We start from the raw sequence: 24908 nt of genomic DNA on the forward strand, positions 1-24908 counted from the left end.
AATCCACACTGCAACGTGTTGGTTATTCTCACAATGATTTTTATAGTGTGGAGATGCTGAGCCTTTTTTTGCAAATACAGAGGGCACTAAAAATATGTGTACACATTGTAAGAGATGTTATCTCTGTGTTGCTTTTGTAAGTTGAATTGAAGGTCCCGGTACTGGTCACGTGTACCCAGACACCTCAGCCACACACATCCACTTTCTCTGCACACAATTCATATAATTTGGGGGAATGATCAATTTTTACTTCCGATGAGATCTCTTAAAACGTGTACACCTTTTCATGGCCCCCTCTATAAACCTGTTTTTAATTCCTGGGCTCAACTCTGTGTTGATTATCAGACAGTTTTTCTTTGTATTCCTGATTTCCATATGAATTAATTTATTACCTAAAAATAGCTTACAGCATGAACACTCTCTAACTTCCTGGGCCCAATATACCCCTTCTTACTTCCGTCGGGCTGGCGATAATGCCGTCCCTGTTGCCGAAGAAAACGGAGATTTTCATTAGCTGCTCACAGGAGCCCCAGCGTTTCGCCCACCTGTGGTTGCATAATTGACCTCTAGTGTACATCCTGGAGCCCTTGGTCATTCTAGCCGACAAACTCACTTTATACATTTGGTAATGAAATCAGGATTCATTCTTTCAAAACGATTTCAAGACTGCCTACTATGTGGAAGGTAGAATGCTTAGACCCCACACTCGCCTGTGGCTTGAGTTTGAACACACACAGGTCACCTTCAATAGGGTGCGGTACGAGAGCCTGATGTAGCGTGCTTCTGCCACTAGTTCCGGGGGGGGGGGGGTGTCAGGTGGGGGAGGGGTGCTTTTCCTCTTTCGGGAAGTTTACAGGGCTTCATCTGCAAACTTAGTGGCTGGCCTAGACAATACTGCAGAGACTCGGCCCCTCTGCACACTTTCTGGCTCCACAGCTCCTGTTCTCTGCTCTTCTTTAAAATCTATCGCTGCGGGGAACCCCTTTTCTGGGTATTGTCCATTATGTTTTTATCTGAATGCAACTCCTTCTAGAAAATCATTATTACTCTGTGTGAGCAAGTAGATCTCATTTTTGATGCTTAATTAATGTTTAAGGCATGTTTTCTTGGGAGGTTAAGAACAGATGCTGGATAATAAAATTCATCTCAGAGTTGAAAATATAACAAGAGAACAGTTTCTAAGTAATCCTTTGTGTCATCAAAGGGAAGAAATACGAAATGTGAACGACAGCAACAATAATAATGGCTGGCGTTTATGAGCAGTTACCTTAAAGCCGCTGTTGTGCTAAGCATTTTACATTTATTATCTAATTTAATCCCCATGACAAATCTATGGACTAAGCATTATTACTTCTATCGGGAAGCAGGAAAGGGGGGATTTGAAAAGCTTAAGCAACCATCTCAAGTCACCGATTAAGGAAATGTGGCATTGACTTTTTAATTTAAACCCTTTTGTTTTTAAACTTTGTATTCGAAAGGGCCTTTTTTTTTGTCATTATATCATACCCCTTATCATAAAGGATGTTATACTTTGAAACATGATTAGCACACATAATCTCTGCACATGCATATTTTGTTCAAAACGAAAAAAGTGATATTGTGACTGAAATTGTGAATAATTCTTATCTCTTGTGTCTAAAATAAAGTTACTGGTAGCTATTCGGGGATAATGACGGGTTCACCATCAATAGTTTCCCAATGGGCATGAGTTCTCATGATGTCCAGAAGCAGCAGAGGAGCACTGGATGTGGGATGAGGGGACTGTAGAGGGGCCAGGGTAAGGATCAGAGCCAGTACATGGGGTAGAAAAATGAATACACACACGTGTGACTGTGTCTGCCATGCAGAGAGGTGGGTACACAGTGACACAATAAGAATGACTTAGATTAAGCTTCCCAAATGAACAGCAAGATGGGAGCTTGAAATCAAAATCATTGTAAATTATGATTCAAATCTGGTGTATGTTTAAAAATAACATTTTGAGCAAATTATTTTATTTTACAGTGATAAGAGCACATGAAATCTACCCTTACACTCAATACACTCCTGTGGACTGTAGATACAATGTTGTATAGCAAATATCCTAGAACTTACTCATCGTGTGTAACTAAAACTTTATGTCCATTTATTATTAATTCTCCATTTCCCCCCAGTCTACTGTCTGACTATAAATTTGACTATTTTGGAAATTTCTTTTAAGTGGAATTATATAGTGATTGTTTTTTTCTGATTATAGTAACATGTGAGTATTAACAATGCAGCTATAGAATATCAGCAATGTAGAATGTATAAAAAATGAGTTATACGTAGTAATACATTTCAGAAATAAATGCAATCAGTATTTTGAAGCAATAGTTGTACTTTTAAAATTAAACTTCTAAGTGAAAAAGGTATTGCTCTGTATAAACCATTTTATATTCTGAGCTTTCTCCATCTAATATATATTACGACTACTTTTGTTGTCATTAACATTTCTGTGAATAATTTATAATGGCTATGCAACATTGTTTTTCATCAACTGCCCTTTCTGTCACGACTTTCGAATAACTTCTTTAAAGAAAATATTTAATTTGTCTGTATTGTGTTCCAGTGGCACGGAGAAAACTTTCTTTTTAGTTGTTCTTTTGGAAGCATTTCAGAATAAGCAACCAATAAATGAACACACACAGCACTGCCCTCATTTGTAAACTCACGGACTGAATCGATACATAATTCGTTGGCAAAGTAGAGACAACGGTTCCTATGCTGTAGCAGTATTCTGAGGCTTAAACAAAGAACTTAGCATAAGAACTGACACATAGTCAATGATCAATAAATGCTGGATGCCAACTATAATTACAGCAATGATGATCATAATCATAATCACCCTAACTGGGAATTTGTTGTACTCTGATTTTATGCTGCTTTTAAGAAACAATACACTTTGGAGGAAACAGCAAAAGTTATAAAGGGACATTGCTTGACATGAGATAATATGACTTTGCTTTTTCAACTTTGGATTTCTCATTTGCAAAATGGAGTACAATTACCTATTTTTCAGCATTTGCAATAGATATAAGGGAATGTAATAGTTACAAGCCAGACAAATTCAACAAATATGGGTCATTACTCAGCTTCTAGTTCCAGTATTTCCCTACAGATAAATTTCTGATTCAAACTAGCTGGAATTGACCTAATAAATGGTAGCTTAGTTAACCAAATCACCCTCTATTTCCTCAATTAAAAAGTAAGTATGGGGACAGTCAGATACTTGACTTTGAAATGTGATCGCAGCATATATCTAGAAATAAGATAATGGTTGAGAGTCCACTTGCAAAAATATATATACAGACCCCTCCTCGAACCTTCCCACCTCAGTTTGTGGTCAAGACTATTATTCCTAAGCAACTAAATTATCTCACCAAATTCAGGCTGCTGAGGGTTATCCAAATAGCTTTTTGAGCTGTTTAGTTGAATTTAAAAACAAGGACAAATCAGCCAAACCAAGTGAATGGCATCAACTCCTCAAGCAATCATTTGACCTTTAGATAGAACATATTTTTACCCTCTCTACATATCATGCCTCACTGTTTGAGTCTCTGAATAGACGTGATTAAGATGATACACTGACATCATCCTCAAAACCTTCCCGGGAACCATTTCATTTCTCATGACAGTCCTAGGAGACGGGGAGAAGGAAGTGTGTGCAGCGTCTTCCCTGGACTGCGGAGACTTGGCCAAGGTGGCTGAGCACACGGATCGCGTGGTGTTAAGTAACTTACAGGGTCAACTTTGTTACAAGTGTAAAATTGCCAAGTCAGGCCTTCACCCCTTCCTTAACTAGCAGATACAGAACCCTTTGACGAGGAAGCTAAGAAATTGGACAAAGCTTTTATTTGTTTATTTATTTGCTCTGTTTTAGAGAAAATCAGCCTTTTTGTTATATCACTAAGGTTAATGTCTCTCAAAAGTCAATGGACTGTATGAAAACAGTGTAAGTTTATAATCTATTAACAAAGTACATTCTGCAATACTTCTGTTCCTTTTAACTGTCCATTAATACAAGTAAAATGCAAAGAAACAACCATGTAAACAATCCTCAGCCTGCACTGTGTAGAAGATCTAGTCCATCATCTTGATCCAAAACTAAAATTCACAATAAGGAAAATGCAAAAATCGTCAACAGAGAACATAGGTTCAGATGAATCCATGTGAAAAGAGGATGCCACTAACAGCAAAAGAGAAAGGAATTGGTAGTTACTCTCAATAAAATCACTTGCATTAAAGAAAATTATGAAAACTTTGCATGATTGTCTACAAATGGCAGAGATAGAGGATATGAGTATCCAAGGGGTCATTCTTCTTTGCAATTTGTGTGCTTATTGATTTAACAGTGTTTTATCTGCAGTCCACGTGCAGAAGGCCTGTGTATGTAGGTAGACCGTGGTGCCCTAACTATTGTCCTTAATAAAGTTCAAGAAAATCTTAACATGAAGAATAAGCCTTCTGCATGTACCAGGCACTCATATATAAAACAAATATTGAGTCGATTCTTATAATGTGTCATTTTTTTCATAGTTCCTAACATAGTTCCTAATTGGTAATCAGCCAATTATCAAAAAACACTTAAGAACCAGCTATATCAGCATTTTCACCCAGGGACAATTTATCCCCATAAGAAATTTAGCGCTATCTGGAGTTAATTTTGTCTGTTACAACTGAGGGAAGTATGTTGTAGTTCTAGCATCTAACTAGTAGAGTCCAAAAAGTGTTGCTCACGGTCTACATTGCACAGAACAGCTTCTTCCTCCCCCAGGACAAAGAATTATCTGCCAAAAGGCACCAACAGTGTCAAGGTCAAATCTTGATCTAGACTTATATTCACTTTGGACAGAGTAAAATGTGATTTGTTTTAAAGTATTTATTTATTCTTTGATTTGAGAAAGAAGATTCATGAACACTGAAAATAGGGAATAAAGGAGAAAGAGTGGGAATCATTAGGGAAAAATGAAAAAGAAGGACAAGCAGGGACCTGAGAGGCAGGTTCTATCATCAGGCTGAGAAGCTTTGGGGCAAGTCCAGGCTGAGTTTACCCTTTGGATAACAAGGGAGGCAACACCATGCATTCTTTAGATATCTCATCATCTTGAAATCAGAGGACTTCTTTTAAATTATGGTCTTAAATGAAAGCGTAACACATTTTAACGTAAGTGCTGTTAAAAACCCTTATTTGGAGAATGAACTGAATCTCTTAATCTTACTCTATTCCTCAGACATACTTCCAGATTCTTCACTCGCTCCAGGTTTTTTGCAAAAACTACCAAACTTGCTTTTTGTTTATCGGCATTTGCATTAGTAAATAAACTTCATTTTGCATCAACAACAACAAAAAACTCCCTGTAATAGTTGGACATGGTATATTGAACTTTGGAGTAGAAGTTAATCTGGAGGACTATTAAACACAATTGTTCTCAGAGTCAAACTCAAATGAGCGCAAGCCCAGTCATATTTTTACCTTGTCTTTTGTAACACAGGAAACCTCAAAAAGTGATTACTGGGAAATAATTAATTATCTTTTCTATATAAGTTCAATGCCATGGGGAAAAGGATTTTATTTTTCCCTTAGTATTAAAACATTTACACTTCAAAGTAAATTTAGGAAGTTACTTATCCACTTTCTAGATTAACTTTTTATGATACACAAAAATGGCTAACATAGCAAGTTTAAAATAGTACAAACCACTAACATGATGAACAGCAGTTTGAAGCAGAAAAAAAGAATGTTCCATGGGGTTTTGCAGATTGTTGATTTGACTAAAGTTAGTAACTAATATAGTTTATAGAGTGATATGGGGGTCAGCTGGTTAAATCATATTTACACAAATCGAAGGTCTTATCTAGAGCCAAACATTACCAATAATTTCAGAAGATAAGAAATCGAGAGGCTGTGATGCCAGGCCTAAAAGTAAGACCCAATATTATGCACGCCTTGACATCTGGATAAAGCTGGGAGGGTCTGACATGGCCTACCTGCAAGTTCCTCTTCCCAACTTTGATCCAGTATAAAAGCCACCTAATCACAAACTCTTTTCCTCTCTGGAACCAAGCACAGTGCCTACTATCCCTGAGTGTCCGGCTTCACTTCTCCGCCACCTCACAAAAGTATCCAAACAAGCCAGGCCCATCCTTTGGTGGTCACAGGGCAAACCATTGTCCTTATCCTACATAATCTCCCTCCCACCAGGTCTGGTTGCTCACTCTACTTCCAAATACCACTTCTCCATGGCCCTGTAAGGTGTGAAGCGTCTTTGTCCCAAAGGCAGTGAGTACATGTGACAGTGAGAACATCAGACATGGCCTAGAGTAACAGGGAAGGTCTCTAATAAAGTATGCAATTTATTACTGTACACAAAAGCATCTACGTTTTAAAACATCTCCCTTTAACACTGCAAGTGTCACCTAGATGATGAGTTACTTTCCAGGGAGCCAAGATTATAAGTCAGAGATACTAAGTGTGTTAAGCGTGTTCATCAGAGGTAACTGACAACAGAGATATCTCCTTAAAATATTCTACAGGTAAGAACTTTCCTCCCAAGAAAGATCATTATTTGCAGGTGCTTGGGGCTACCAAATTCAAAATGTTTACAAAAATACTGGTCCAGGTTGCCTGTCGTTTATTCTCTTCCTAGATTATTCCCTCAATAATTGAGAATGAAAAGGAACTCAAGCCAACATTTTTAACTCCTCCCTGTCCACTGAAACAAAAATTAAAGCTCAATGAAGACTAATCCAACACCATTTTGACCATGAGTGTGTGTATGTGTGTGTGTGTGCATCTGTCGGTATATATACGTATATATTTTATTAGAAGTATATAAAATAAGTTAAACAATGTTAATAACTATTTATGTGCCCCACTGTAAAAGATCTGATACTATTCTAATAGAAATAAAATTATTTAATGTTTTAAAATAACTCATTTCAAATTCAAGCAATTTAGACTGCTTAAAATTTTGAAAGTCAGCGTATCAAATCATTATTTTATTATACTGTTACTTTTAATTCATGAGCACATAACCGCATCTTAAATATTTTCTCTTTTCTCCCTCACTAAGCTAATTTTAAAAGGTGATAATTAAGACTAACAACACAAGAATGAAAGCCAATGAAAGAATCTCTTCTATATGTCTGCAGTGTTTTAAATTTTGCTTCTTTCCTCGCCTTAAACAAGGATAATGTTGATGGATTGTATAACTGTAATTTAGACTTTAATATTTTTTTGCAGAGGTCAAACATAAATAAAAATTAACATCCATGTAAAAGTGTAAAAGGTAGTTTAAATATCTCAGGAGGTAAGATTACACCCAAGGAAATGTACCTACTGAGATTGACCAATTTTTCGTCAACTGAAACGTGTGTTTCTTGGCAAGCTCTCCTTAAATGAGTGTATCCTAAAGAAGACCAGTTATTTATATTTCCCTATTGGACATGTGGCTTGCACAGTACTGTTGGGATATTTTTCTTGCTAGATATCTCATTCTGTATGTTCATACAGTGAAAAATAATGGGCCAATTGTGTAGCCATTAGAATCCACAAAATTATATTTCTTATGGATCATCACTGTGATTATAAAAAATATATTGTGGGAAGATAAGAAGAATAAATGAGAGGAGAGAGTATCAAATGTCAGAGAGGGTGTGTGCTCTAGATTGCCTTGTAAGATTTCCAGGCCTGCAAATTTATACAAGTCACATAACCCCACAGATTTTGGTTTCCTCATTAGCAAAATAAGGGATTGGGCTGGAAGATCTCCTGGGAACTTTTTAGCTTTGAAGATCTTACAGAGTACACAAATGGCCCCTCTTATGCACAGAGCGTGCTGAAGCATAGCTCACTTTCATTATTTTACTCTTTTCTTTAACCGGTTACCATAATAATGCTTCTGTAGGCTCCTAATATATTTACTTCCCTTGGAAAATTATTCTGTAAAAGAAATTTTGGACTAGTGTATAAAATAAAAGTTATATCCTCTTTTATTCTACCTTTGAAGTATATGGTTATTCATAATTCAGAACTATAAAGGGAGGTGTCGTTGCATGCTCTTCACCAGTAATTCTAATTTGCTGCGAAATCAACACTGCTGATTTTATATGTCAACTTAACTTTGTAATTTCTTAAGAGATTTAAATTTAAATCTAAAAATTTAGTAGCAATAGGATGTAAATTTAACTCTAAATCAATGACTTATTAATTAATTCTTCAAAATTAGAGTATAAAGTAGCTGCCATTTGTAACTGCCTTACATCTCAAACAGAAAACTATTTCTGCTGTGTCTTCTCCTTGAGCAGACTCAGGGCAACTATCTTCCAGGTAAGCAAATTACACTGGAAAAGAAATAATTCAATGCTGGTAACAAATATCTTCAAAGAGATGAAAAATGAGAATCTTATTGTTTTCATAATTTAAGTTTTTTTCAATTAAAACATTACTCTCAAATGTTAATTTAGAAATACCCACTGAGTATCAAAATTTTCTGGTAATATAAGATGATGAGATATTCCCTTTTTATCTTTTAATGTTTATACCTTCAAGTTGACTTTGCTGAATTAAGTAATCATCATGACACAAATCATCCAGTATATTTTTTTCACCATCTCAAAAACATCGGACTTCTACAAAGTTGATGGGTCAGCTGATGTATTATCATCTCCAAGGTGATGATGGATAGAAATCATCTTTCTGTTACAAACATTTCAATTCCAAAGCTAAATATAACTTTTTAAAGAGCCAAAAAGTATGACATATGCTTCAATCTAAGTTCTATTTCTCTGAATGGTGAGAACATTTTTAAATAACATACCGAATTTGCTTATTTTTATAACACATCACGTCCTACATACATAATATGCTAGCATGACAGTTTTAAAGACCTTTATATTGAATAACTTGGCACTGATGTTTACTAAATCTGTTTTATATTGATCTACTTTTATTTCACATTAAGCCAGGTATATAACCCCAAACGATTCATGAGTGGTATTATATTTTTTCCTCTGATGATAAGCAATTTACATTTGTAATTCATGAAGCAGCCTCACGACATTATGGATTAAAATAATATGAACTAAAAATAACAGAAGACGAAGAAACTTGCTTCTATTGTCTTTTGGACTATCTATTATTGTATTCAGTTTGGCAATATCGCAACATTTTGTAGGTCCCCAGAGCACCACTCAGTAAGATGCGATAGAATTGTGCCCTGTTCCACCAACAAAAGAATCCACACAGCTTCAAATAGCAATTGGTCTTCACTGAGGAAATAATTACGTCGTATCATTTACATCTGTTATCAGCTCACTTCGGCAAACATTTCTTGGGTATAGAATTGGTGAAATGGTGGTGGGGAATAAGGTAACGTCATGCCTCCTTCTTTCCTCAATGTCTCGGTCTACCTCACTTTGGATATTTTAATAAATATTCCATTGGAAATATTCACATGATGTAACGGGAGGAAAGAAAAGGAAAATGGGATTCATCCTGGAAATTTAGAGAGGTCTCCTTGTCAAAAATTCATCTTAACTACATCTTGGAAGATGAAAACTATTGGTCAGGTGAAGGATGATAGAGACTTAACTCCAGGCTTAAGCGAATGCATGTTAAAGAAGCAAGTTGTTTACATATTTAGAAATATAAACAGTTTGCGTTTCTACTGGGAACATAAAATGGAACGTGGAAATACGTGACATGAGGCTGTATGAATGGTTGGTGGGTGGGGAGAACTTCTATTTCAAACTAACGGCTTGGACTTCATAGGCAAGGTTGCATTGTTACAGGGTATTAGGCTCAGCTGTGATAATGGTCATATTTGCATTTTATATCAAAATTTTGCAGAATGCTTTATAAATAGAATTCAATTAATGTTAAGAGATTGATGAATCTGTGCCCCAAGTATATTGATCCTCCAAACAACACACTAGACTGATGGTGCTAAGTCATAACTAACTCAAAATACGAAATAAACCACACTCTCCCGTCTGCGTCTGTCTTTATTTTATAGAATGCTTCATCATCCTAATTTCTGTGGCTTTTTAGGTGGGTGATACCTTATCCCTTTATCAACATGGACGAGGTGTTCTCAGTTACAGCATTTCTTACAGAACATCAAAACTGCTTATTTATCTTTCCTGGAGACTATTAACCTAAACAACTATTCCTTAAGTTGTTTCTACATGCCTAAATATGGTAAATGTTCACTAAATAAATGGAGGAAATTATAGAGATAAAATACAAGGATCTGAAACTCTTCTATGTGAAACAAAATAAAACGTCTTCTTGAAACAGGAAAACATGGGTTGACTTTCGGCACTGATGTTTATTTTTCTGCCAGCCTACATGGAGCTGAACATAAACCCTTTCCAGTTTTAATAGGAGTATCTTGTACTGTGTTGAATAGTTCCCAAGAAATGCACATCCACTCAGAACCTCAAAATGTGGCCTCACTTGGATATTGGGTCTTTGGGGATGTGATAAGTTGATGTCATGCGGAGATAGGGCAGGTCCTACATCTGATGACTGGTGTCCTTATAAAAGAAGGCCCTGGAAAGATGTAGAGACACAGACACAGGCGGAGCAGAGACAGCCATGTGAAGCCAGAGGAGAGACTGGAATGATGCGGCCACCAGGTCAGGAACCCCGAGGGTGGCTGCCCATCCCTGGAAGAGAGGGCAGAAACAGGGACTGGTCACTCCCTCTGAGCCTCCGGAAGGAACCAACACTGCTCCACCTTGATTTTAAACTTCTTCTCTCCAGAACCAAGATAGAACAAATTGTTGACATCTAACTGTGCACAGCAATTTGTGACAGAGGCCCCAGAAACTAACACTACCTGGCTGCATCTCTTGCTAAGAAGAATAAACATGCAGGGGTTAGTCTGGGGTCCCGGAAGGAGGGCTCTCTCCACGGGGAGCAGATATCCCATCGCTACAGCATGAAATGAAAGAAATGCTTTCTTCCATGTGTGTCGGCTCCTCCCGGTTGCTTTTTCTCTGACTAGACCGATTTCCACCACGATTGGCCTGTGCTGAGGTGTCTAGAGTTTATTAACTGTTCATCTGTATTGAAGGCACCAGCAACATTACCTGAGTTGAGTGCATCCTGGTTTCCCAAGATGCTGACCTGACTCTTATGAAGACTCTGTTTAAAAGCTAATTTAGGATTTTTACCACAAACACCGCTCACTACTTTAATCAATACACTGTGTTCAGCTTTTGTAAACAAATGCTTGAGTAATCAAGCTATATGTGATTCTTAGGAATTAGTAAACTGAGACCTCTCCCTTTGGCTTCCTGGAGTCCCTCTGGTGCAGAGTAAGAAGATTAGCCGCGCTGCCGAGGGAGAAAGCTCACTCAGTCAAGGAGGAGATTCATGCTGCTAAATTTCACAAAGACCAGCACGCACTGTCTCAACTGAACTGAGGGGAACCAAATGCAGAGGGAGCAGAATGCTTTAAAATGAGCTTAGGTTCATTGAAATTGGAATTCATAAGATATTCAAGACAAGCCAGGAAATAGAAACAATAGGAATCAGAAAGGCTACGAAGCAGTGGGCCGGAACTAAACCCCACCTGGAGTAGAGTGAAGGTCTTATTCGACCTTGAGAAGCACTTAAATCCCCCAGGTGACAAAAGGATCACGAAGGGTGCACAGAGGAATGCCACAGACACGGGGATCCCCAAGGCTCACACTCAAGCAGAAACAATGCTCCTATTTAAAGGAGAACAATATCCATTCTCTAACTCGCAGGTTTAGGACACACCCCAAGTAAACCCTCTAAGTGATTCCAGAAAGAGTAGACATCCCTCTCTTCCACAAGGGGGATCAAAGCTGCCTTTCTCCCTGCCGAGACCCAAGTGGACACAGCCATGCTTTTCCCCAGGAAGGCAAAAGGGAAGGGTGTATCAAATCCCCAGTCAAGGAAAACATGATTCGTTTTCTCAAAATAAATAAATAAAAAGCCACTGAGTTCCAGAACAAGCAGAAAGTCATTGTAGAAAGTCATCTTCCGGGTGGCACTTGTGGCTCAAAGGAGTACACAGGCTCCAAATGCTGGAAGTAGAGGGTTCAAACCCAGCCCCGGCCAAAAAAAAAAAAAAAAGAACATCATCTTCCTAGGGCCTGCTCTGGCCTGAATTCCAATAGGGAAAATTTAAATCAAAGTAACTTTTGGAAAGTTGTCCATGGCAAGTATTTTTAACACCTCACTTTCTTATTATAGATACTTTTTTTTTTAAGAGATCAATGCAATTGACATTATTTAACAACAGAAAAATGAAGATGTGATCTGGATATGTGGTCTGGGTGATGGTTTGACTGTGCCCCTCAAAGCTCAAATGCTGGAAATTTAATCCCCAAGGCTACAGTGTCAAGAGGCAGGCCCTTTAAGAAGTGATTAAAGCCCTCATGAATGGATTTGTGCACTAATTTTGAGAGGGGGCTGAATTATCACAGGGATGTGCTCCTCATAAAGATGACCTTGGCCCTCTTCCCCTCTTGATCCCTCTCTCCCTCTCTCTCTTTCTCTCTCTCTGTCTCTCTGATGCCTTCTTGTCCTGCTACTTTCTGTCATGGGGTGGTGCAATAAGCAGGCCCCCACTAGACGGGGCCCACTGACTGTGAACTTGCCAGCCTCCAGATCTATAAGAAATAAATCTCTGTTCTTAAGTTACCCAGTCTCAAGCATTTCATCACAGTAGCACAAAATAGTCGAACAGAGGTAGAAGACTAATTAGGAAAATAACTAGTCATTATATTTTTGACAGTAAGAATAGTTTTCATGATGATTAAATTATTGTTTTCCAAACTAACAAAAAAAGTCAGAGCCTAACACTTGAAAAATAAATATCATGTGTTCTTTAGCTTATAAAGTGCCTCCAAGCTACACTGTTCAACATGGCAGTGACACTATTTAAAGTCACATGCAAATGAATTAAAAAGAAGAGATTTCATGCAAATAATTGATGTCCTAATTTCCTTCCCTGTTCATACCCAGCATCCCAAAGCTTTAGTCCATTGAAAGAACAAGTAGAAAAGTTTCCTGGATGGAGGAAAGTACTTCACTGGAGAATTCCTCTTCAGAAGCTGGTGTTCTGCAAAGTGTGTTTGAAGATTGAACTTATGATATCTAGTAGTCTCGGAAAACAACTAGAGACAAACTTTAAAGCCATCCTGTGTTAGTGTTTTCTTCACAGAAGCAAATAAACAAGCCTAAGTTTTCTCTAAAAGAATGTAACCAAAAACCTTGGCCAGAACAAAATTCCAAAGATAAAGTTTTAAGAAAATTAAAGTCACAGTCAACAAGATAGGTGAACACCACGTAAGGGTTAAGAAAATGTAGACCCAAAAATAAATAAATAAAAGAAGTGGAGTGAGAAGAAAGAGGATGAGAAGCAGGAAAATGAGGAGAAAAAGAAGAAACCAAGTACTTTTGGGAAGATCCAGGACAGACAAGAGAAGGTGGAACTGGAATCTGAAAATCCACATGCTGCCTTCATTAGATCTGTGTGATGAATTTAAACAGTTAGAAAAAGGAGGTTGAAGGTATGCTTAAGGGAAAAGAAACTCTTTAAGTGAGCAAATAAATTTGAAATAGAAACAAAATTTCTAAAAAGACATTAGTATCCTTGACTTTAAGACTCAATTTAAGAATAGGCACAACTGCAGAGAGACTTAGTGAATTGGAAAGAAGTTGAGAAACTTCTTTCTCCAAACTCCACCATAAAGAGCCAGAAGATAGATAATGGTGCAGGTTTCTCACCTCTAAATATTTCATAAGACTCTGAGCAATTTAGTTAATAAGTTTTGTTATTTTAATCTATTTAACAAAAAACCACTTTGTAAATCTTTTAACTAAGGTATAATTAGGATATTCTTATACATGTGTTGGTTCTGTGTGTATATAGTATATGTTTATAAAATACAAACAGGAAAACAACCCTTTATATGTATATATATGTCCATAATAGAAGGTAATATATTGTCAGAGAAAGCAAGCAAGATTGAGTAATTACAAGAGACATACTACTGTGAATGAAAATTAAAACAAACTCCCAGGAATTTGAACAATGTGCTACTCACAGTAAGAACAGCCGTAGACTTCGATTCGGAGCCCGATGCGGCCTTCCCCGTTCCAGTCCAGAGGCACCATGCGCACATAGCGGGCAATGACCGGGTGCTGGAAGTCATGCCGGACCACACTGTCAGAGTTGATGTTTCCAGGAAATGCCTGGAAAAAGAAATGGCATTTTAAAAATTGTAGAAAAAAATACTTTAGAAACAGCCATGTTCTCTACATGCTACAGTAAACACCAATCTTACCCAGTGGGAGGGTTTTTATATTCTTACATCATAAACAACTTGAAAAAAAGGTTCTTCACGCCCTTATTCAAAAATAAGTCCAGGGCTTGGAGACTGTAGCACAGTGGTTATGGCGCCAGCCACATACACCGAGAGTGGCGTGTTCGAACCTGGCCCGGGCCTGCTAGACAGCAATGCAACTGCAACAAAAAATAGCCAGGCATTGTGTCAGGTGCCTGTAGTCCCAGCTACTTGGGAGGCTGAGGCAAGAGAATTGCTTAAGCCCAAGAGTTGGAGGTTGCTGTGAGCTGTGATGCTACAGCACTCTACTGAGGGTGACATATAAGACTGTCTCAAGAAAAAAATAAAGAAAAGAAAAGAAAAGAAAAACAAGTCCAGGAAACAGGCCAGCATTACTGTGGGTCTTTTCATCTGTGTAAATGTATGTTAAAAGAATTAAATACTAAATAGCACCCCCTGTAGTATCCAATAAACATTTAAAAATGATGAGTTCTAGTATTTTGCTTTTAAGTTACACAATAAACATTTTCTTATAGAACTTAACCATATTGCTTTTGAAAAATCTCCCTCATAGTATGTTCAGATATGAGCATTAGGAGTCTCCAGAGCACATTTTAACATCAGTTAGACGAGGGGAACATGTGAACAGGTCGTGATGAGGGCTAGGTTTCTACCATCTATTGGGAGGGTGTGTTCAGTGGGTTGGACGCATGGCAATTCCATTTCTCTCACTATGGAAGACTGTGTTAAAAGAGAAATTATCCATGAATCTTATCTGATATTGAAAGTTCACATTGTTTATTTTTTTTTAGGAGGGGACAAATGGATTTTCTTTGGGCACATACAGCATTAACTTAACAAGGATTTATAAACTATTGCACAAAAAATAAACAACAAGAGATATGGGAAATGCAAGCCATGAAATCCACCCTCAAAACGTTTACCATCTAATACGAGGGAAAATTCCAGTGCAAATTTATAATCCAAGGAAGGTTTTAAAAATGCGACCATTATATTTTAGAGGATATAAATCCAATTAACGAGACCTTATGCTTTTCTTAACTCTCTACATACATTCTAGCTGTCCCTCTATTAGATAACTTGAGTTTTTAACACTATATTCCACATGACATTCTTCTTGATATTTGTTTAAATCATCTCATAAACATAGAAATAAAATTTTTACAAAGAAAATTATTTTTAATCATAAACATTGCAACATAGGCCCTATTAACATCGCCACTCTGTTGTATTCTTGACCTGAAAAATTAAATTTGTTTGTATTTATAAAACCAGAAGTTTTATCTTTGAAAAAAATTCTCCTTAATAATTTTAAAGGTATAATATTAATAAGAAGCACAAAAAGATGCTTTTAATAAAAAGGACAGACTTTGGAATGGAAGGCAGTGGTTTAAGTTCACACAGCATCCCAACAACAAATTTGTGATAGAAGGTTTTTTCATCAATCTGCATTCCTTGGTCAAACTCCTGGCCTTTGCAATAGAAAATGTGTAATATAAGGCCAAGTAATTTAAGGAGTGTGTTAAATATTTCCTCTGTATTTAAATGATTTTACGTAACCTTAGTTGGTCTCAATAATCTGCATAATGGTTAATACTTAGTCTATACCATGTACGGTTACAGTTGAGCCTCTGTAAGTTGACCACCCGAGGGACTGTGACAAACTGATCAACATAAGTGGATGGCCAACATAAGGAAGTAGGCCTGTTGTACTGACACGTACATGTGGTGCCCGTCCAGTCTGTGAAAGTTAGGTCACCTTCAGGAGATGGTCAGTGTAAGGAAATGGTCACCTATGGAGGGTCCGCTGTATATGTTTTCAAAATCGTGATTCCTGTTGTGTCTTTTTGGTTTTCTTTGACGAGCTGCATACTGCTACCACTTTCTAAAACAGCCCCATTATTTTTCAATTTTTCATAAGACAAAGCTATTTGAGCAGTAGGTCTTGCATTTTAACATTTAATACAGCATTTTCTTTGCATCTTGGTGATGCAATTCCATCATGAAAAACATTTGGGGAAGTCCTTTTCTTTTTAAGTACTAGCTAGTTTTTAGATTAATAAAGAATCCACGTATCTAAATATGAATTCTATCAAACCAGTGTTGCATTTTATACATCATTATGTTTGTCTTTTTTTACTTCAAAAGCAAGAACTATGAGAATCCCTGGTCCAAATCACCTAAATTTAATTCACAATTACATATAAGTTAATCCAGAATTTATGATCTTAAATTTAATACTCCACAAAAGCCACCCAGTAATTTAAACTTGAGAATATACTATATGCTTTTAATGCTGCTAGGTTTTGCATCAATATTAATACAGAAACAAAGAACTCTCCTGGAACACTGTTTACGAGACATTTGCAATCTTAGAAGGCCTAAAATATGAAAAGATATTGCAAAAGACAGCATTAACAACAGAAGTGTGTGATGGAACCAGAAGTTTCACTTATATTTGGAGTTCAGAGAGGCCTCGGTACGCAGGAGGACTCTACAGTTACAGCTCAGCTGCACAGCAAGACAGAAAGGGCAGAGGATGCAATGGATACAGGGTCAGCCTGGCCTAAGAATGGACCCCGAGGGTAGTTCCAGTCAAGCTGACATTTTGCTCTCCATGGATAACTTCTCTAGGACTCATATTTTCTTATTTCTTCCCTCCGTATGTCTCCCACAAAAATACCTAAAGAACTAGTTTTTAAAATCCATATTTGAAGGATAAAAAGGCTGGGCCCGAGCAAGGAGGGACTGTGGGCCACGATCAAGCTGCAGGCGTCGTTTTAAGTACAATGGAAGGAAATCCATGGGAAAGTTTCAGATCCCCTTCCCCAAGTAAGAAGAAAACTTTAGGAGAATAGCAGAAGACAAGTGCATGACATAAAATACAGAACAATAGCTGATGGAATAATCTGAGGTTGTTTAAGGAGGAAAAAGTAACAGTAGTGTGGGTGTGAGCGCTGCTGCAGATCATCAAGATACTGATTGGGAGCCTGAGGCAAGAGGATGGCTTGAGCCCAAGAGTTTAAGGTTTCTATAAGCTATGTTGGTGTCATGGCACTCAACCTTCCCTCTCCTGAGAGAGAGAACTCGATCTCAAACAAACAAACAAAGAAAAAACAAACAAACAAAAAACTGCCTGGGGTCCCCAAAGCATGACTCCTTTTAGAGGAAAACAAAATTATGGGAATGGAGGCTGTCTTTGCACGGAGCCTCAGCTGGCCATGTTGCTACCATAAAGGAATGTATAAAAGACCGAGGAGGCAAATCTGTGATGACAGCTCCTCAAAATCGAAATCCACAGCTTGTCAAAAGGGCTTTTTAATTATTTGACCTATTTCCTTGCCTGATTGTTTTTGAAGTGAGATAAGTATTGACTAATGCAAAGATCTAATATTTTAAGGAAAAGATAATTAGTGAAGATGGGGATATATTGCATTTGAGATTTCACCACCGATTTAAATGGTAGCAGGGAGAATTTGAGATGCTTAGAATCATGGGGTTTTATCTAAAATTAGCTTTGCAGAGAGGGCACATTTATTATTTATGAATAAATGCATGTTATATGATTTTTCTTTGGAACTCACAGCATCAATAGATTATGCTTTTTGCACTGCTTTTCGTAATCCAAATACACTGAGATTTAAGACATTTTCTTAATTGAAGCTTTAAAGAGTTCAAAAGAATGACATAGCATTAGCATTCACTGTGTTAAGTAAAAAGCTGTAAAAACGTGTGAAATGTCTCCAAAAGCAGCAGTATTTGGAAAAGTTAAGAGACATGGAAGGAAGCGTAGCCATGGATTTAATAAAAATGACGTCTAATGTTTATATGCTGCCTTATCATTTAAAAGGTTCTGGTACCCTCTGTATTGTTTATGCCCAAGAGACAACATTTGACAGGGATACTTTTTAATTTTTTTCAAATTAGGAAACTGAGACTCTGAGAGGTCGGGTGATTGGATGCTGAATATGCAGGAAGGGCCAGCCAGGGAGAAATAAACTAACTTTTCTACTCATTTTATTTGAGAATCAAATTTTCAGTTGGAAATAAATATTTTTTTTTCCCTTCAGGTGCAATACATCCTATTTTTGATATTAGATATTATATTTGAATTTCAAACTTAAAAATTGAAAGGTGACTTTTACTATAGCACCTTTTGAACATAGATTTGATTTCTGGCCTGTTTAGTAGGTGGAATAACACGCCTGCATATTTTCCCTCTCTCTGCGTTTAAAGTTCCATAAATTTTGCCCAGTCAGCATTTCCCTTTCCCATGCATTTTCCCAAATCAGGCTTTTGTTGTAGCTGTTACTGCAAAAAGCTCTTCTACAGCTTAAATGAAAGTTATTACAAAGTGTGAAGGACGCTTTTTACTGAGCGGTAAGACTGGTTAGCTGTAGTGCGTGCCGTTTCATTCGTCATGACAAAACCACACACATTTTGGATAGGAACGTTTTCCCCACATAATTTGACTCTTTTTTTTTTTACAGTCATTGGCACATTTTCACGTAGATGAGAAAAGAAAAAAAAAATCAAGACATACAGCTGATTTTCACCAAAGCTTCGAAGATTTGGAAATCTGTGTCAAAAATTAAAAAGTTAAAATGCTTTGAATCTTCCTTATGCAGAACAATACCCTTTACAATTCAACCTTCATTGAGATAAATATCACGGAATAGCAAGCACTTTGCAGGTACGTGAATATGCCAGCCGAATTTATCATTGAAAGACTAAAAAATCAATTTACAAGCTGTGATTTCCATGTGGCTATTAAATCTTCCTGAGTACTTTGGATTAGTATATATGCTTAGAAGAGCTTTTGTTACTACTATTATCATTATTAACACAGCCTTTATGTATCTCACAAAGCTTTATGTTTGTTAAAGTTCATACCAATAAAATAAAATGTTAAACTTAAACCCGTGGTGCTACGTTGAGACTTTCTGCCCTATACCTTGTGCAAATATACAGCAAAGAATCAGAATTTCTTTAATGTAAGTCATCTTCAAGGTTAATTTTATAATAATCTAGAAATATCACTGAGGTTTTAATAATTAAAAATGTCCCATCATTGAAAGGTTCTGGACCTGAGGAGGAAAGATAGTTCCAAGGCACCAAAAAAAAGAGAATGGAATCCCTGTTGGGTAGAAATCATATGGTGTTTATTTCCACCTGGATGCAGGTGGGTGAACTCAAGAAAGGAGTCCACAGGTGGCTTATGGTGGATGGGGATTTAAAGGGTCAAAGAGGGCAGCAATTGGCAGCATTCCTATTTCCTGGGAGGGACATGAGTCTGACCTTTACTGGGGTCATGAACCTGACCCTGCCTGGGCGGGGCAAGTCTGTTTGGGCAGGTACACCTGATTCTTTCAATCATGAGCACTGAATTTTTCTTCTAGCTCAGACAACTTTTCTTCTAGCTCTAGGTCAGACAGCCTGAGAGGGGGAAAAGCAAGGCTTCTCTGTACAGTGACAGGTAGTAAATATTTTAGGCTTTGTAGGTTGCCTGCCTCTCTGCCTCATATCATCTCCCTTTTCTTTTACTTTCTATAACAACACTTGAGGAATTTAAAAACTATTCTTAGCTCATAAATTTTGTAAGAACAGGTATAGACCAGAATTTGCCCATGGGCTGCAGTTTGCCAGGTCTGTCTATGGAAATCTTTTTGAAATTACTAATTCCCCTTCACAATTCAGATTAGATGCAAAAGTGTAAAGTCACTGAAAGATTTCCCAGCCTTTGTTTGGCATTTAAAACCCAGTAAGCTTTGGGAAAGCGTTTTGTAAGCTCCCAGAGCTATGATTTATCCAGCGACAGGAAAATAAATAAGGATTTAGAAGGGTGCTATGGGTGATGCATGAGCTAAGATTTCCCTCAAAGTTACAATCATGGGGTCTGAAGTGGGATTTATGAAATATTTTACACAGACAGTAAGCATATTTAGTCCTCAGTAAAACCTCACTTTTCAAGACACCTTATATAAAACAGCACAAATTCCTGTAGCAAAGGAAGGAGATTCTGTCCGTCAGTGTAAAGGTTTAAAAAGGTGTCTCAAATGCTGAGCTATTGTGTACGTAAACCCAGTAAGAACGTTCAGCATTCCTGACAACGTTCTCATGTGTGGCAATTACAGGAAGAAAACAACAATACGAATATTTCCTAAAGTGAGAAATCATATTTTCTAAAAATATATGATGTCACTGCCGGCATTGAGGCCCATATTGATTGTTCTTTAATTTTTTTTTTTGCATTTTTTGGCTGGGGCTGGGTTTGAACCCACCACCTCCTGCATATGGGGCGGTGCCCTATTCCTTTAAGCCACAGGCACCATCCAATTGTTCTTTAAGTTAATGTTGCTGTGATGGCTTTCATTTCTTCTCTTTAAGTTTTATTTCTTACTGACGTTAGATTTTACTTTCCCTACACTAGCAACTGATATAAAATGTAGAAACAGATTTTCCATTTTTGATCTCGGTATGAGTTTCCAGGACTATTATACTCCCTGCTGGAGCAGGAAGAAAAGAAGGACCTCCGGAAAACCCAGGATCTGTTAACAGTCCCTGTCTGGTGTCTCCACCCAGAATGGAGAGCTCGTCACCTCTATCCGGAGCGGCACACACGTCCTGCAGGGCTCAGCTCACTCAGGGCTTCCCACTAGGAGGGACCCTCCCTGACTCCTCAACCCCACATCATCAGTGGGGTGCCTCCCAGCATCCTATCTTTCTATTCTCTTCACTTGATCGGGATTAATTCATTATGTACCTGACGCTTCAGAAGCAGGTGAGTCCGCCTTGAAGTTTGAGATTAGGCATCTTTGAGTCCTCTGCATGTGCTGCCTCTACTCAGTGGCTAGTGCCCCATAAGTCTGGTTAAATAAATGGTTGTAAATATGCATTCCCAAACCCCTGACCATCCACATTTTCCAGTTTTGGTTACCATTTATAGTTAAAAACTATGTGTTTGGTATTATCTTGCAGGAAAAAAAAAAGAGCATGTTAGTCTGATTTAAGAAGACAGCAGGGTCATGAAAAATTTTTTTGAAGAAATCAGGGATGTCATTATAATTATCAGAATGGTTGGAGTCATAGAGATCGTGGGACCAAAAGAAAACAATTACACAAAATTTACGGGAGAAATCCAAGTGGTGATGGGGAAATCAGCCACTTCCCATCAAATCTGGGCTGTTCACATAGGTAATTCAGTTGAACTCTGCCAAATATATACTGATTTTTATTACAAGCATGATAAACATTATGGGATAAGTGTCAAAATATTCCATACATATAAACAGCAATACTCTCTTGGACCCTTGCTCTTGACCTAATTAAATACATCAACTTTTCTTTTAAGTTTGTCACCATGGTAATAGCATTTTACGATTATTTTACTAGAAGCATACATTAATTAAAAACAGCATTATTTTTGTAAATATTAATTTGACTTTAAAAAGTAAAAATATCGGGTTCTTGAATCTTCACCTCTACTTTTCTGAGCATGACATAATGACGCTGCTCTCTGAGTTTTATATTTGAGAGCTCATCTCTCAGCCACTCAGCAGGCAGACTGCACATGTGATGGCTTGTGATTTCCCTTCAGTCAGCCTCTGGCCTGAGAATCTCGGTTCTTCTCTTCCCTCCTTCCTTCTTTCCTTTATCCTTCTGTCTCCCCTCCTTCCTTCTACTCACTCATCCCTTCCTCCTCTCTCCTTTCCTTTCTTTCTCTCTTTTCTTCCTTTTTTCCAGTCATTTAATATAACACATGATTACTTTTTGCTCATGTCACATTTCAGTGTGGAAGGTTCCTTATAACCATCAGGGACCTGGGATCACCTTCTCTGGGTCTCCTCCTCGACATCTGGTTCTCAGTTCAGCACAGAAATAGGAGAGAAACACAGAGGAGTGGCTGTGGGGGGTTATGGCTGGATTAGGTGAGGGGGTATCACTTTTGTGCACATTCTGTGGTTCACAGATCTTACTGGACTACACCTCAGTGCCCCAGAGACTGGGAGATATACCGAAGGATGAGGATTGGGGTTACAGGATGCTCCTGCATTTTTGAACTTCTGCTCTTATCTATTCAATAGCACTTAATATATTGGATGGTAAAAATATACACGTTCACTTCTTGGTCTATCCACTAAATTGCAAACTGTGTAGGGAGCAACAGGTCTTTTAAAAATGATAATAATTCTAATACAGTGAACTACACAGATCTTCAGTATACCCTAGAACATGTACAGTACCCTAGAAATCTCCGTCGTCATCCCCTCGTTCCATACGCTGCTCAGTTAATCCGCCCTCCACTCCACACCACCACGTCCGTGTTTCCTATCACCACAGATAAGCTTTGCTTTTTCTCAAAATTTATAACAAAAGAATAAAACATCCCTGGCTTCTTTCAATCACAAAAATGTTTTTCAGGTTTCTGCATGCCTAGAAGTTCATTTACTTACTTGTTTTGTGGCTTGTTTTTTCGGTTTTGCTGAGTAATATTTCAATGGATAAGCCTACTTCAGTTTGTTTATCTATTTTTGTGTTGATGAATGGTGGGGATGCTTCTGCGGTTTTGCCATTATGAATAAATTGCTATGAGCACTTGTGTAAATGCCTAGGAGAAGAATTTCTAGGCTACAAGGTAGATGCATGTTTAAATTTTTAAGAAACCGATAAACCATTTTTCATAGTGGTTGTTGCATTAGGCATCTATTTTATGTTGTAAGTATCTAGACTATTTTTTCTTCAAACTTCCCTCAATTTTTTATGCTACATATCAAGCATAAAAAGTGTAAAAAGAGGTAAGTTTTGTAAAATTTTTGATATTTAAAATAAGCGTGTAGCTAAGGTAAGAAAAAAATTCAGTGTTTTCAACCTTGACAATGTTAAAGGCAAACATGAGAAACCAGGGTTTGGAAGTAGAAATGAATGAAAACAAGGATGAAATGATATAAATAATACACACATCCTCCAAGCAAGAGGTGAAGGGACAGTACCAAAGTTTGAGAGAAGAGCAAAGTGATCGGCAATTTTAAACATAACAAAAGTAACCAATGGAGAACTAAAAATATTTGATATAATTTCTAAAAATAGGTCAGGTGTGTGGAAAAGTTAGCTGAATTTTAATTAATCTACAAAGCAGTCAGTAGACAGTAGGTCATTCCTAAGTTGATAAGTGAATAAACCACTAGTCAAGGATATGGGAAGCGTGGAGCAGGGCACGAGAAGACACAAAGATAACTTCTGCTTTTTAATTAAATTATTTCGAAGTATTTGGTTGAAAATACTTTTTCATATATCACTTTGATAAAAATGTTCAAAACAAACAATTTGTGGTGGGGCGGTAGGGATTTTGTCTAAAAATTTGGCCACAACATATAGACCATGCAAACACAGAGATAGTCAATTACAAGATGAATCTTATCTGTAGAAATAAAATCCAGACAGTTGCTTGAGGAAGCACACCCCTCACGTGGGACTTCCAAATCCCAAAGGGAACCGTAATACACAAGAAAAACCGGTTCACCAACATTTACATAAAAAAGACAGTGACAAATTCCACTGGAAATTTTTTATAGTTTTCCTCAATGTGGCCCCATAGAAAAAATGCCAAACCTTAAGTCAGTAAACCCAATTTCACAGCACTAACCACAATTTCTGATGCAAGTACTGAGCTCTCCACTGATGAGGTAAAATTTGTTTACAGTATAGTACCTAAAGGAATGGACAGATTTCACCCCCTCAGGTCATCCTCCAAAGTCATTGCTTTTCCCTAGTATTGGATACCTACTGATGGCGGTGAATGTGAGAATATACACATGAGAAGGTTCCTGGGAGGAATTATTTTCTAAATATGGAAACAAATGCTTCCATTTGTATATAATCCAGGAAACAATCTAGTTTTCTTTAGAGTAAGAATTAGTAAAGTAAATTACCATTTTTAAATTTTATCTTTTCAAAATGTGTAATTCTTTATTTGGATAGCTTTATGCCTTAAGATATTAATAACCCTGATACTAAATGTATTGTCCGATTTGAATATTAACACTGGCTTTAATCTTTCTCAATTTAACATACTTACGCTTCCTATCATTTTTATACCCTATCGTACGATTAATACCTATGATACTTCTTCAAGATACAGAGAAAGAAAGAGCCGTACCTGACATTTCCTGGGTCTATAGAAGTTAATTTTATATATATATATATATTGTTTGGATCTCTTCTTTCATGGGAAGGTAAAATCTAACTTTTTAAATTATGATTCTCCATTTTTACTAATTCTAGTTCTTTACACTGTCTACCAGGGGTCCTTCAAACCTTTTAAACAGGGGGCTAGTTCACTGTCCCTCAGACCATTGGAGGGCCGGACTGTGGGCCCTGGGATGAGTCAGCTGCTAAGCAGGACAGGCAGCGGCAGCAAAAAACACCTGGCGGGCTGGATAAATGTCCTAGGTGGGCTGCATGTGGCCTGTGGGCCGTAGTTTGAGGACGCCTGGATCCAAAACTTCTCATTAAATGGGTGGCTGTCTGCTTTTTCC

At 37.5% G+C, this 24908-nt stretch overlaps 1 protein-coding gene across 2 annotated transcripts in view; it reads right to left on the reverse strand.

Moving 5' to 3' along the window:
• The window catches only part of CNTNAP2 (contactin associated protein like 2), a 1940687-nt gene that overhangs the window by 1146492 nt on the left and 769287 nt on the right, over nucleotides 1-24908 (reverse strand). For both annotated transcript variants that reach the window (XM_012806491.1, XM_012806492.1), the window contains one exon: nucleotides 14113-14260. In XM_012806491.1, the coding sequence (XP_012661945.1) occupies nucleotides 14113-14260 (148 nt within the window). The remainder of the gene's footprint in view (nucleotides 1-14112; nucleotides 14261-24908) is intronic.

The sequence above is a fragment of the Otolemur garnettii genome, unplaced genomic scaffold, assembly GCF_000181295.1.
Source record: "Otolemur garnettii isolate 467f Iridium unplaced genomic scaffold, OtoGar3 scaffold00053, whole genome shotgun sequence".
Taxonomy (NCBI): Eukaryota; Metazoa; Chordata; class Mammalia; order Primates; family Galagidae; genus Otolemur; species Otolemur garnettii.